At 46.9% G+C, this 15,824-nt stretch overlaps 1 protein-coding gene across 1 annotated transcript; it reads right to left on the bottom strand.

Moving 5' to 3' along the window:
- On the bottom strand, positions 1-14,770 carry ANKRD16 (ankyrin repeat domain 16). The gene is made up of 7 exons (XM_038741149.1): positions 14,260-14,770; positions 12,617-12,837; positions 10,794-10,836; positions 8,624-8,732; positions 6,113-6,274; positions 4,937-5,015; positions 1-683 (listed from the first exon to the last, which is right to left on the bottom strand). Exons 1-7 carry the CDS (start codon positions 14,610-14,612, stop codon positions 523-525), a joined length of 1,128 nt encoding a protein of 375 aa, XP_038597077.1. The 5' UTR covers positions 14,613-14,770; the 3' UTR covers positions 1-522.
- Positions 14,771-15,824: the final 1,054 nt, after the last annotated feature.

Here is a 15,824-nt window from a genome sequence, read left to right as displayed (position 1 = left end):
CTTTCCACTAGGCCACGCTGCTTCCTCGTGAGTCCGTCACCAACCCTCCCCACAACACCCCCTAATTCTCATGGGCCGGGGACTTTATCTAATTTTAATTCGTATACTTTTCACCAGTGCTTGGCACCTAGTAAGTGCTTAATAAATACTCTTACTGCTGCTACTACTAAGAAGAAACTCTGGCCCAGTCGGAAGGGGAATCACCCGGAACTCCTCTTCCAGGAATGCCGGAATAGAGCCGAGGTTTCTTTCCTCCAGTGCTTCCCAGTGACTAAAGCGAGGCACAGTTAACCTAGATAAGGATTTAAAGTTCTCTTGATGACTGTAAGGTCCTTACGGGCAGGGTGTGGGTCTACCGACTGTTGTACTGTACTCTCCTAAGCGCTTAGTACAATGCCCCGCACCCAGTAAGCGTTCAGTAAATGCCGTCGATTGACCGGCTGATTGATCCTAGCCATCTTGGGTCTGGAAACAAGAGAAAAACAGGGAGGAGGCTGGAAGCAGCCCCCACGTCGGCGGTCTTTACATGCCGTCACTCGTTTCCTTGAAGAGCTGGAGGACTTCGGGTTTCTTTGCGAGCTGCCAAGCCCACGTCCCGGTGCTGTCCGGAGCGTCCTGCAGCCCGGCCCGGAGCAGAGTCTCCACACAGGCCGCGTGCTGACCCGCACTGGCCAGGTGCAGGGCTGAGGGGAGACAGAGCACTGTGAACAATATAGTTGGTCCCTCAGGTGGCCTGGGGCCACCCCCACTTCAAATCTGCACAAGCAAATCACAGCCAGCCACCCATTCCGTTATCCCTCCATTATCTCTTTCCCTACCAGGTTGTCAAAATGCTGCAAGGGAACTGTCTTTTCCTTACCTGCTGAGGAATTTTACAGGTTAAGATGACAATCACCGACGAATCAGGCGGCAACCAAGGCCACGGTGAGTTGAGCTAGAAATTGGACTAGAATGCTTAACAATAATAATAATAATAATAATAATAATGGCATTTAGTAAGCGCTTACTATGTGCAAAGCACTGTTCTAAGCACTGGGGAGAGCACAAGGTGATCATGTCATCCCACGGGGGGCTCACAGTCTTAATCCCCATTTTACTTAATGATAATAATAATGGCATTTATTAAGCGCTTACTATGTGCAAAGCGCTGTTCTAAGCACTGGGGAGAGCACAAGGTGATCAGGTCATCCCACGGCGGGCTCACAGTCTTAATCCCCATTTTACAGATGAGGTAACAGGCACAGAGAAGTGACTCGCCCAAAGACACACAGCTGACAAGTGGCGGAGCAGGATTTGAACCCATGACCTCTGACTCCAAAGCCCGGGCTCTTTCCACTGAGCCGCGCTGCTTCTCTCAGGCTTCTAAGAGGACTATCAAGAATGTTTTAATGCCTTGGATCTTGGAAATGATCTTGCAGAATTCCTGTGGCTGGTGCCCACGGATCTGCTCAGTGTCCTTCTACTGATGAATTCCCGAAGATAAGATTAACCTAAGAAGTTGGAAACTAAGTTACACCAATTCCACGGTGTCATCGAATAATTTGGTAGGAAAATCCAAGGCAAATTATTGAGGAAATTATCTCAGTTTGGGGAGGAGGAGAAAACAGCAGTGTAGTCTAGTACAGAGCATAAACCTGGGAGCCAGAAGGACCTGGATTCTAATTCCGACTCCACCACTTGTCTGCTGTGTGACCTTGGGCAAGTCACTTAACTTCTCAGTGCCCCAGTTACCTCTTCTGTAAAATAATAATAATGATGGCATTTGTTAAGCGCTTACTAAGCGCAAAGCACTGTTCTAAGCGCTGGGGGGGATACAAAGTGATCAGGTTGTCCCACGTGGGGCTCACAGTTTTAATCCCCATTTTACAGATGAGGTAACAGGCTCAGAGAAGTTAAGTGACTTGCCCGAGGTCACACAGCAGACATGTAGCGGAGTCAGGATTAGAACCCATGACCTCTGACTCCCAAGCCCGTGCTCTTCCCACTAAGCCAGGTTAAGACTGTGAGCCCCATGTGGGGCAGGGACTGTGTCCAATCTGATCAGCTTGTACCTACCCCAGCACTTAGTACAGTGCCTAGAACATAGTAAGCACTTAACAAATAACATTCAAAAATTCACATTTCAGAAGAGATAGTAATAATAATTATGGTACTTGTTTAAGCAGCGTGGCTCAGAGAAGCAGCGTGGCTCAGTGGAAATACCCCGGGCTTTGAAGTCAGAGGTCGTGGGTTCGAATCCCGGCTCCGCCAACTGTCAGCTGTGTGACTTTGGGCAAGTCACTTCACTTCTCTGGGCCTCAGTTCCCTCATCTGGAAAATGGGGATGAAGACTGCGAGCCCCCCGTGGGACAACCTGATCACCTTGTAACCCCCCAGCGCTTAGAACAGTGCTTTGCACATAGTAAGCGCTTAATAAATGCTATTATTATTATTATTATTATTATTATTTAAGCGCTTACTACGTGCCAAGTACTGTTCTAAGTGCGGGGCGATACAAGTTAGGCTGGGCACAGTCCCTGTCCCTCATGGTTCTCAAACCCATAATCCCCATTTTGCAGATGATGTAACTGAGGCCCAGAGAAGTGAAGCGACTTGCTCAAAGTCACACAGCAGACGTGGCGGAACCGGGATTAGAACCCAGGTCCTTCTGACACCCAGGCCCGTGATCTATCCACTAAGCCTCGTTGCTTCTCTGCTAACTGCTGCCTTAACAGAGGAGATAATTAGAAGTTTGATGCATTTGACTTGGAACTCAAAGTGACAACTAAGCCAGGCCCATTGGAGTATGCTGGTGCCTCATTCATTCATTCAATCGTATTTATTGAGCGCTTACTGTGTGCAGAGCACTGTACTAAGCGCTTGAGAGAAGCAGCGTGGCTCAGTGGAAAGAGCACGGGCTTAGGAGTCGGAGGTCATGGGTTCGAATCCCTGCTCCACCACGTCTGCTGTGGGACCTTGGGCAAGTCACTTAACTTCTCTGTGCCTGTTACCTCATCTGTAAAATGGGGATTAAGACTGTGAGCCCCAAGTGGGACAACCTGATCACCTGGTATCCCCCTCAGCGCTTAGAACAGTGCTTTGCACATAGTAAGCGCTTAACAAATACCAATATTATTATTATTATTATTATTATTATTAGCTTTCTACAGTCACACAGTAATTCAGCTCTACAGTTCACTTCTACCCCACGAGATGGCGCCTGTAGCATAGCTGGAGGCTAATTAATAATTTAGAATATTTGTTAAGCGCTTACTAGGTGCCAAGCACTGTTCTAAGCGCTGGGGTAGATGGAAGGTAATCAGCCTGTCCCACCTGGGGCTCACAGTCTTTATCCCCATTTCACAGTTGAGGTCACCGAGGCACAGAGAAGTTAAGGGACTTGCCCAAAGTCACACAGCTAAAAAGTGGCAGAGCTGGGATTAGAACCCACGACCTCTGACTCCCAAGCCCGGGCTCTTTCCAGTAAGCCACACTGCTTCTCTAATTAAAGTCAATGCTTTTTTTTTATGGTATCTACAATGTGCCAACCACTGTTCTGAGCACTGGGGTAGAACAGTGCTTGGCACAGAGTAAGCGCTTAACAAATACCATCGTTATTATACCAAATAGTCAGGCTGGATACAGTCCATGTCCCACGTGGGGCTCACAGTCTAGGAAGGAGAACAAATGTTGAATCCCCACGATCTTATAAGCTCATTATATGTGGGGAACAGATCTTCTAATTCTATTGTACTGTATTCTCCCAAGCACATAGTTCAGTGTTTTGCACATAGTAAGCACTCAGTAATAATAATGATTGTATTTGTTACGCTGTTATACCACTGAATGATTTCACAGTTGAGAAAACATGCACAGATTACTCAAGTGGCTTGCCTCAGGTCACACAGCAGGCAAGTGGCAGATCCCAGGTTAGAACTCAGGTCCTCTTACTTCCAGGCCTGTGATTTAACCACAAAACCACCCTGCTTCCCATTATCCCGGAGTACACTGTTGCTCACTTTTTTCTTTACCGTACAGAAGAAATTGAACTATCAATTTACAAGTGAAAGTAAGGACACATCTTAAAGTTTCTTGTGTACATTAACCTGTATCTTCTCAAAATTAGCTTGATAGCTTTCACATTTCCCTGGCACACTCTGACAAGTCTCCGACAATATTTGCCATAAGTTCAATGTCCAGTAAAACGCAAAATTACTATGTGCCATTTGTCCTGTGGGATTCTCTTGGCACTGTTTCCAATTTGGGAGTTGCGCCCAGATAAAGCGAAGGAGGAAAGTGTGGAAACAAAGTCTTACACGTTTCCCCTCGGATTTGTGGAGCACGTTTCTTTTTCTTAACCATTTTCCCCATCAGTGATGTCCTTTGTGTCTAGTTTGGACTGACTGGTGCCACCCATAGAACCAGAGCTTGATATTTCTGCCCCTGGGACAAGTGTCTGGATGGCACCCTGTAATCCAAGCAAAAGTAATCGGCAGCTGGAATTCTGGTCCTTATTCAGCACACACACACTCTTCTCCCGGAATGTCGCCTCATTTACTGGCCCGTATTACACCCCTGATTGAGGAACACCCCATAAACCTTATTACACACACACTCTCCCTCTCTCTTCTCCCGGAATGTCGCCTCATTTACTGACCCGTATTACACCCCTGATTCAGAAACACCCCATAAGCTCGCTGAACCCAAACACCGCTTAAGGGCTAGAACCATCAGGCAGGTCAACATTTCCATCAAAAATTATCTAAAAAGTTAAAATTTTAATTGTAATTATTTTCACTAATTTGATGGCTAATGATATTTCAGCAGTTATTCTTTTCCCTGCAACAGTACTACTCGGCAAATAGCAGGTTTTAATAAGGAAAGCCAGACTGCAGAATCCAAAATCAGTTTACTGCTACTTTGCAAGCCGTCGGGTTTAGGAAAAACCAGGGCTTACCTGATCGATTTTTTCCATCTTTAGACCCGAGTTCAGCACCCAGGGATAAGAGAGTCTGGATTGTGCTCGCTTGGCCCTCCTGTATTTAAATGCATTCGTTACACTGTTAGACAAAACACTGCAGTTTTGAGACATTTTTTAGACAAAAATCACCAGGTGAGCCCAAGGCTGGAATGTGAACCAGACTAGGCCTGCAAGATTCATTACCATGCTTGGACCAGTGGCCTACACCAATCAATCAATCAATCGTATTTATTGAGCGCTTACTGTGTGCAGAGCACTGTACTAAGCGCTTGGGAAGTACAAGTTGGCAACATATAGGGACGGTCCCTACCCAACAGTGGGCTCACAGTCTAGAAGGGGGAGACAGAGAACAAAACATATTAACAAAATAAAATAAATAGAATAGATATGTTCAAGTAAAATAGAGTAAGAAATACGTACAAACATATATATATATATATATATATATATATACATATACAGGTGCTGTGGGGAAGGGAAGGAGGTAAGGCGGGGGGGATGGAGAAGCAGCATGGCCTAGTGGACAAAGCACAGGCCAGGAAGTTAGAAGGTCCTGGATTCTAATCCCAGCTCCGACACTCGTCTGCTGTGTGACCTTGGGCAAGTCACTTCACTTCTCCGTGCCTCCATTACCTCATCTGTACAACGGGGATTAAGACTGTGGGCCCGCCCCCATTGGGACACGGCTTGTGTCCCACTTGATCAGCTTGTATTCCTCATGCAATTTCGATAGACCGCTAATGCAGAATTAGGGAATGCTCTACTGACAATGGGCCTGTCTGGCTAGAATGTGATCACGGAAGAAACGGTTGCGTGTGTGTTCGGAAGGTGTGCGCTCTTCAAAAACATAACCCCCACGTCACAGGAGACGTTTGATCGGAGCGAGCAGCGATCTTAGACCCACTGAACACCGTGCCAGAGTCAGATTCTGCCAGTGGTCTTTGCATTACACCCGGGAAATCAGAAGGTGCAGTCTGCTTCGGATGATATTCTAGCTGGGGCACATATATTTACCACTTAATAAAACCCAAGTTCTCATAACTTGGGGGAAATAGTGCTTATCTGGGAGAAAAGCACCTAACAAATTCGATTATTACTATTCAGCAGCCACCTAGCGAGGCAGCCAGGAGGCCAGGCCCAGAGTGAACCAACCTTAGCGGCGTAGTGCAGCGCCGTGTGTTGCGTTGCCGTTGCCCTCTCGTCGATTCCAACGCCGAGGTCGGAGACCAGGAAGCGAATGGCGGCGTCCTGCCCGGTGACGGCGGCCCGGTGCAGAGGCTGAGCGCCCAGGAGGTCCTCGGCTGTACGGCAAGCCTGGCCGGAGGAGGCCCGGGGAGGGAGGGAGGGGGTGGGGAAAGAAAGAGGCAGAATTGAGGGAGAGGAGATGGCCAGTGTGTTCCTCCTTCCGCTCCCACTATCTCTACACATTTTTTGTAATAATAATTAATAATTGTGGTACTTATTAAGCACTTACTATGTGTCAGGCACTGGGGTAGATACAGGTTAATCAGGTCGGACACAGTCCCTGTCTCACATGGGGGTCACACTCTTCCCAGACTGAGCCCCTTCCTTCCTCTTCCCCTCGTCCCCCTCTCCATCCCCCTCTCCATCCCCCTCATCTTACCTCCTTCCCTTCCCCACGGCACCTGTATGTTTGTACATATTTATTACTCTATTTATTTAACTTGTACATATCTATTCTATTTATTTTATTTTGTTAGTATGTTTGGTTTTGTTCTCTGTCTCCCCCTTTTAGACTGTGAGCCCACTGTCGGGTAGGGACTGTCTCTATATGTTGCCAACTTGTACTTCCCAAGCGCTTAGTACAGTGCTCTGCACACAGTAAGCGCTCAATACGATTGATTGATTGATTGATTGATCTTACCTCCTTCCCTTCCCCACGGCACCCGTATATATGTATATATGTTTGTACATATTTATTACTCTAACTTGTACATATCTATTCTATTTATTTTATTTTGTTAGTATGTTTGGTTTTGTTCTCTGCCTCCCCCTTTTAGACTGTGAGTCCGCTGTTGGGTAGGGACTGTCTCTATATGTTGCCAACTTGTACTTCCCAAGCGCTTAGTACAGTGCTCTGCACACAGTAAGCGCTCAATAAATACGATTGATTGATTGATTGATCCCCATTTTACAGATGAGGGAACTGAAGCATAGAGTGACCCAAGGTCACACAGAAGACATGTGGAGGAGTCAGAATTAGAAACCAGGTCCTTCTGCTTCCCAGGCCCGTGCTCTATCCGCTAAGCCAGGCTGCTGCTGACTTCGTTAGACAATAAGCTCCTCGAGGTCAGGCATCGTGAGTCTGACTTCCGATGCATTCTCCCAAGCTCTTAGTATTTAGTGGGTGCTCAATAAATATCACTGATTCATTGGTTGGTTGACTGGAGCTTTTTGCTTTTGAACAGTATCACGTGGTACAATCAAGTCTCAGTTGAGGGGCTGATTTTATGGCTGGTAGCTTAACAGGATTAACAGGATTAACAGTTGGTTTTAATTATGACAATCGATTTTAGTGTGTTCATTAAGTGCTTACTCTGTGTCAAGCACTGCTGAGCACTTGGGAGAGTACAACCCAACAGAGTTGGCAGGCCCATTTTGTAGCAAAGGAAAGATTTTTGAGTTATCTGTGGGATTTCTTGATCCTTGTGACGATCTGCCAGTTACCAAAAAAAGCTGCAACAACTCCCCCGACACCTTTAACAAATGGGGAAACTGAGGCAGAAAAGAGCTGTAGTTTCCTCAGGACCATACAGCAACCCAGCTGTGGAGATGACCCAAGGCTCAGGCCTTCTACCTCTCCCTGCCCAGGATGGATTCACCTGGTTAGCTGGAGTGCTCTCTATCCAAACTGCTACCACGTTAATCCAAGCCCTTATCTTTTCCCGCCATAATTACTCCATCAGCCTCCTTGCTGACCGCCCCGTCTCCTACTTCTCCCCTCTCCAAGCCGTACGTCACTCTGCTGCCCGGATTATTTTCCTACAAAACCGTGGGGCCCATGTTTCCCCACTCCTCAAGAACCTCCAGTGGTCTGCCCATCCACTTCTGCATCAAACAGAAGCATCTTACCATTGGCTTGATAATACTCAATCACCTTGGCCCTGCCTATCTTACCTCCCTGATTTCCTGCTACAAACCAGCCCGCACACTTCGCTCTCATAATGCCAACCTACTCGCTGTACTCCAGTCTCATCTATCCCCTTGTCAGCCCCTCACCCTCATCCTGCCACTGGGCTGGAACATCCTCCCTGTCATTAGCTGACAGATGATCACTCTCTCCACCTTCAAAGTCTTAGAAAAAGCAGAACCCCCCTAAGAGGTCTTCACCAGCTAATCCCTTATTTCCTCTCCTCCTTCTCCCTTCTGTGTTGCCCTTGCATGTGCACCCTTTATTCACCCCCCCGCCCCAGCCCTACAACACTTAGGTACATATCCATAATTTATTTATATTAATGTCCACTGTAAGACTGTAAACTCACTGGGGCAGGGACATGATTACCAACTCTGTTATGCTATACTCTTCCATACCCTTAGTACAACGTTCGGTAAGCGCTCGATAAATACGATTGATCGCCTGGATAATTGTTTTCCCTCAGGGCCCCGTGCAGCGGGATTAAACAGGCACACGATGTTCCGTACCTTGTGCTTTTCCAGGAGTAGCTGTGCTGTGTTCACGTGACCTCCCTGAATAGCATCCATAAAGGGAGTAACGCCACACTTATCCTTGCAGTCGGGTTCATATCGGCACCTGAAGCCCCAGTCGGAAACAACAGCATTGAGAAAACAGCCACTTCCACCCTTAAATCTTTTTAACTTCAGTTTCTTTCATTCATTCATTCATTCATTCATTCAATCGTATTTATTGAGCGCTTTCAACTCCTACCACCACTTACGGGCTGATCTGTTTGCTTCTGATAACCATTTACCAGTTCGCTAAGCAGGGCGGAAATTCCAGTCATTTCTGAAACTGTCTCCTAGAACCTTCTTGTAGGATGAAAAACTACTGTCCAAGATTTATAGATTTTACCTGCAGCAGCACTGAATGCAGAGAAAATAATTCACCCTGGGTGGCCTCTTAACCAGAAATCACCCTGTGTAGCTCAACATCTTAACCAAAATTCACCACTCTGAAAATTTTGAAAATTATCCAAAGCACTCATTTTTATCAATGTAGAAAAAAATGCATAACCCATTAAAGCTGTTTGTCAGTAACCAGCCTGCCCATTGCCTACAACACCCAGCTCAGTGGAAAGAGCCCGGGCTTAGGAGTCAAGTCATGGGTTCTAATCCCGGCTCCGTCACTTGTCTGCTGTGTGACCTTGGGCAAGTCACTTCACTTCTCTGTGCCTCAGTTACCTCATCTGTAAAATGGGGATTAAGACTGTGAGCCCCACGTGGGACAACCTGATCACCCCCCAGCACTTAGAACGGTGCTTTGCACATAGTAAGTGCTTAACAAATACCAACATTATTATTATAATGAGCGGTGTTGCCCTTCGTATTAGAAAATGCTACTGATTGTGAAATTCACTTAAAGCGTACATGTGTGGATGAAATCAATGGTCATCAATGGTATTATTATTATAAGCGGTGTTGCCCTTCGTATTAGAAAATGCTACTGATTGTGAAATTCACTTAAAGCGTACATGTGTGGATGAAATCAATGGTCATCAATGGTCTTTACTGAGCACAAACTGTGTGCAGAGCACTGTACTTGGCACTTGAGAGAATACAGTATAACAGAGTTGGTAGACACATTCTTTGCCCTCAACAAGCTTACAATCTAGAGGGGGAGACAGACATTAATATAAATAAATTATTGATATGTACATAAGTACATAGAAGTAGATATTGACTCATATCTATCCCAGCGCTAAGTGCTTAACACATAGGAAGCGCTTTACAAATACCATTAAGAAATGAAAAATAAAAGAGCTGTGAGGTTGAGGGCGGGGTGACTACCAAGTGTCCAAAGGAATGAAAGACTGTGAGCCCACTGTTGGGTAGGGCCTGTCTCTATATGTTGCCAACTTGTACTTCCCAAGCGCTTAGTACAGTGCTCTGCACACAGTAAGCGCTCAATACAATTGATTGACTGATGAAACGGCTAACGTGGAGCCCACAGTCCTAGCCGCATTATGGCCAACGTAGGGCACACAGACCTATCCACACTGCACATGAAAAGTCTCCAGCTTCACAGATAGCAAAGAGTGCAAAATCCATTCACTTGTGGCCTCAGGAATGCAGATTTCTTGGATCATGTGGACAGGAACTAGGTCTGATGAGACAATCTTGAATCTACCAAGGCTCAGCACAGCGCTTGACACCTAGCTAGTAAGCGCTTAATATCCAGTACAGTAAATGAACCTAGAGCCATACTCAGTGACTGTAATATTCACTCAATCAGGTATCAAAATGGGGTGGGGTGAAGAGGGCAGGGAATGTGTCTACCAACTCTGTTATAATGTACTCTCCCAAGCACTTAGTACAGCGTTCTACACGCAGTAAGCGCTCAGTAAATACGATCGATTGAGGTCCACAGTGTGACTTCTTCGAGAGGACTCCCGGACCTTTCCACTAGTTTTTAAGAGTCAGCGCTGGCCCTGGGGATAGGACCGCGTCTACAGTCAGTGGACTGGGGAAGGCTCGCACACGAACTCCGTTTTGGCCCTCTGCACTAGGGGCAAACCCTCTTGTCTCCTGGAGGAGGGAAATTGAAGTAGAAATGTCAGAGGCTGGGACTGTTGGCTCTACAAGACTCCAGACTGGGGCTACTTGCAGAGAGAACAACCCGAGGAAGTTTGCTCACCTCTTGAGAAGCACCTCTACTGCCTCTAAACAGCCGTGCATTGCTGAGAGAGAGAGTGGGAGAGAGAGGAGACATGTATATATGTTTGTACATATTTATTACTCTATTTATTCCCCCTCGTCCCCCTCTCCATCCCCCCATCTTACCTCCTTCCCTTCCCCACAGCACCTGTATATATGTTTGTATATATTTATTACTCTGTTTATTTTGTACATATCTATTCTATTTATTTTATTTTGTTAGTATGTTTGGTTTTGTCTCCCCCTTTTAGACCGTGAGCCCACTGTTGGGTAGGGACTGTCTCTCTATGTTGCCAATTTGTACTTCCCAAGCGCTTAGTCCAGTGCTCTGCACACAGTAAGCGCTCAATAAATACGATTGATGATGATGATGACAAACCAGAAATGAGAAGTTGCAAGTGTTTCCACCATCACTTCTTCCAGAAAATGTACCAGCTCTCAAGCCATTCACTCTCCACCCCGACCCTTTGGGACTGACCCGAAGGTCCAATCAGTCTCCCATCCTGGAACCCACTCGCCCTGGGGGGAGTTTAACAGTTTGTGCCAGGAGAGCAGCACAGGCTGTTGATTTCATTTATCACAGTGTCAGTACATCTCTCGGGGAGGATAGGCTAAGAAAAATGTGGCGACTCGGTCGACAATTAGCAAACTGATGATTTTGTGCTTCGTTCTCCCCCACACTTTCCATTGGGAAAGTGGCAGGAGCAAGAAACAGCAGAAGCAAAGGAGTCTGGATAAATCCACCTTGGATCATCAGCCCCCAGCTCATTTAGACCGGGCAGATGGTACTTACTGACACAACTGTTTACATTCAAATTCCATATTATTTACTGAATGACAAAATGCCCAAGAATCCCCCTCCCATTCTAGCGGAAAGAATGTGGGCCTGGGAGACAGGAGACCTAGGTTCTAGTCCTAGCTCTGCCACTTGGCTGCTGTCTGACTGCGGGCCAGTCACTTAAATGCTCTAGTGCCTCAGTTTCCTCATCTGTAAAATGGGGATAAAATACATGTTCTCTCTCCCTTTATGACTGTCAACCCCTTTGGGGCCAGGGATTGTGTCCGATCTGCTTCTTTTTTACCTCTGCTTGTCAAAGTGTTCTTTTGTAACCCTTAGCTGTACTGGCATAGAGTGAGATCACATCTCCTCCAAGAATCCTTCCCCGATTAAACTCTCTTTTCCCCAGCTTGATCTCCCCGCTGCATTGTCTATGCACTTGGATCTGTCGTCTTTGGATATCTGACATTCACCCTTCCCCCAACCCCACATCGCTTATGCCCATATCTTTAAACTACATATTATAAATTGTTTATTCATACTAATGTCCGTCTCCTCTTCTAGACTATGAACTCAGTAAGGTCAGGGAACGTGTCTGCTAATTCTGTTGCATGATACCCGTGTCTGCTAATTCTGTTGCATGAAACCCTCCTAAGTGCTTAGTACAGTGCTCTGCACATAGTAAGCGCTCGCTAAATACCACTTATTGATTAATCATGATCAATCGTATTATCTTTTAGAATGTGAGCCCACTGTTGGGTAGGGACTGTCTCTATATGTTGCCAACTTGTACTTCCCAAGTGCTTAGTACAGTGCTCTGCACACAGTAAGCGCTCAATAAATATGATTGATGATTAATGAAGTACATCATCATTATTATTATTTTCATTCCTCCATCCCACTCCACCCCACACCCACAACTCTTCCCTTCATAGCTCCTTGCCGGTTGGTTCTTATTAAAGGTGTCCATAGCCTTGTTGGGTATTCCAGTTGACACCCAGTGAGCGAGAGGTCGAAGTCCGTACCCGCAGTGTGCAGAGGCGTCCTTCGGATTTTGCTTTCCGTCTGCCAGACGGTTGGAGAGACAGTGAGCAAGTACTCTAGGATCTGGGGATCCCCCTCCCGGCTGGCGATGTGGAAACTGTTCCAACCATCTTTGTTCTTCAGGAGAGGGTTGGCCCCGTGCTCCACCAGCTCTCTGATCACCTCCAGGTTTTTCCTTGTGCAGGCCATCATCAGTGGAGTCCTGGAGCCAATCATTCAATCAATCAATCAATTACAGAGTGACTATAAAGAGCACGGACTGGGGAGACTGAGGTTGTGGGTCCTAATTCCCACTCTGCCACTCATCAGCTGCGTGACTTTGGGCAAGTCACTTAATTTCTCTGTGCCTCAGTTACCTCATCTGTAAGATGGGGATTAAGACTGTGAGTCCCACGTGGGACAACCTGATTACCTTGTATCCCCCCCGCCGGTGCTTAGAACAGTACTTGGCACACAGTAAGTGCTTAACAAATACAATCATTATTATTATTATTATTTATTGAGCACTTACAGTGTTCAGAACACTGTACTAAGCGCTCGGGAGAGTACAGTACAACAGAGCTGGTACGTAAGTTCCCTGCCAGGTCATAATGCAACAGTTACCCTCAGGCCATTTTCAGCACTGATGAGTCTACATATATTGAATTGGACACTCGAATTTTTATTCTACTGCTTCAACCTGGCATTGTCAGTCCACTTAGCGATCTCATTCTTCTACTGCTCCCACTATTTGTAAATACTTTTGTACGTCCTCCAGACTGTATACTCACTGTGGGCAGGGAATGTGTCTACCAACTCTGTTGTACTGTACTCTCCCGGGCACTTAGTATAGTGCTCGGCACACGGTAAGCGCTTAATACCTGGGATTGATTTACTGATGTCCTGCTCACCATCCACTTCTTGCCCACATCTTCCCCCTGGCCTGGAACTCTCCCCTGCATTTTCAAAGCCCTGCTAAAATCACGTTTCCTCCAGGAAGCCCTCCCTGACTAATCTCTCACCTCCCCACTCCTCCTTCCTCCCTGCTGTCAGCCAAGCTGTCAAGGCCCCGCTGAGAGCTCACCTCCTCCAGGAGGCCTTCCCAGACTGAGCCCCTTCCTTCCTCTCCATCCCCCCCATCTTACCTCCTTCCCTTCCCCACAGCACCTGTATATATGTATCTATGTTTGGACATATTTATTACTCTATTTATTTTACTTGTACCTATCTATTCTTTTTATTTTATTTTGTTAGCATGTTTGGTTTTGTTCTCTGTCTCCCCCTTTTAGACTGTGAGCCCACTGTTGGGTAGGGACTGTCTCTATATGTTGCCAATTTGTACTTCCCAAGCGCTTAGCACAGTGCTCTGCACATAGTAAGCGCTCAGTAAATACGATTGATGATGATGATGCATGCACTTGAGACCATCCTCTCTAAGCACTTCTCACTCCACCTCCACCCCTGGGATTTAAAGCTGTAGTTTATTTTTAATATCTCCCCCGCTAGTTTATCAGCTCCTCGAGGACTGGGACCATGTCTCCTAACTCTCTTCTGCTCTCCTAAGCCCTTAGTACAGTGCTCCGGCCTCAGTTCCTGCTCGATAAATCCTACTGACTGATTGAGTGGAAGCGGTTCCCTTACCCACCAGTCTGCCTTCTTCAGGGAGTCGACAGCCGCCCCTCTCTCCAGCAGGAACAGCACGCAGCTTCGGTGACCCATGGACGCCGCCTCGTGCAGCGGTCGCTTGTAATCCCGGTTCGGAGCCTCGATGTCCATCTCCCGGACTTCCACCAGGTAGGCCAGGATATCCCGGTGCCCGCGCCGGGCGGCGTAATGCAGGAGAGTGTCCCCTGTCCTCCCGTGACACCATGTCCCTTTCCCTTGGCCTGGAATATCTTGGACTGTCTGTAGCTCCTCCCGCAGAAGGCTCAAATGTCCTTCCTGAACCAGCCTGAAGAGCCTTTTCGCTGTATCGGCCTCCTCCCCGGCCTGGGCCATGACCGACTTCGGCTTGAGCCCGCTAAGGCCCGAGCGTGGGGTAGGGGTATTGGCTGAAGGTGGGTTTGCCGACCTCGTCCCAGGCAGGGATGGATGTGGGAACTGGAGGAGAGGGTAGAACAGTGCTCTGCAATCAATCAATCAATCAATCGTATTTATTGAGCGCTTACTGTGTGCAGAGCACTGTATTAAGCGCTTGGGAAGTACAAGTTGGCAACACATAGAGACGGTCCCTACCCAACAGTGGGCTCACAGTCTAGAAGGGGGTGACAGAGAACAAAACAAAGCATATTAACAAAATAAAATAAATAGAATAGATATGTACAAGTAAAATAAATAGAGTCATAAATATGTACACACGTATATACAGGTGCTGTGGGGAAGGGAAGGAGGTAAGGCGGGAGGGATGGACAGGGGGAGGACGGGGAGAGGAAGGAGGGGGCTCAGTGTGGGAAGGCCTCCTGGAGGAGGTGAGCTCTCAGTAGGGCCTTACTGCACATAGTAAGCGCTTAATAAATGCCATTATTATTATTATTATTATAACCCCTCACTTTCCTGCCCACTCTGCAGGGGTAATGAGAGTTGTTACCACCTCAGGAAAATGCCCTGCCTGCTCCTCTTCTAAGCCCTGGGGCTAGAGAAGGGTCTGGGGAAGAGATGTTGGAGAGTCGAGGACAGGGTGGGAGCACAGGATTGGGAGTCAGGAGATCTGAGTTCTGATCCAGCCTCTGCCCCTTGCCTGCTGCGTGAGGTTGGAAAGTCTCCACTGCTCTGTGCCTTAGTTTCCTCATCGACAAAGTGGGAATTAAATTCCTCTTCTCACTCCCCCTTAGACTGTAAGTCCCTTGTACGACAGGGACCGTATCTGACCTGATTATCTTGTACTTATTCCAGCGTCTAGCACAGTGCTTGGCACTTAGTAAGCGCTTGACACATACCACAATTATTACGATTAATAAATCTGCGCCCCGACCCCATAGGGATGAGCCAGGCTGAGGCCAAAGCACATTTGACATTCATTCCATTCATTCAATCGTATTTCTTGAGCGCTTCCTGTGTGCAGGGTACTGTACTAAGCGTTTATGATTACTCTATTATTACTCTATTTATTTATTTTATTTGTACATACTTATTCTATTTATTTTATTTTTTTCCCCTTCTAGACTGTGAGCCCACTGTTGGGTAGGGACCATCTTTATATGTTGCCAACTT

The sequence above is a fragment of the Tachyglossus aculeatus genome (genome assembly GCF_015852505.1).
Source record: "Tachyglossus aculeatus isolate mTacAcu1 chromosome 12 unlocalized genomic scaffold, mTacAcu1.pri SUPER_6_unloc_1, whole genome shotgun sequence".
Classification (NCBI taxonomy): domain Eukaryota; kingdom Metazoa; phylum Chordata; class Mammalia; order Monotremata; family Tachyglossidae; genus Tachyglossus; species Tachyglossus aculeatus.
This window is presented reverse-complemented; position numbering and strand designations above follow the sequence as displayed.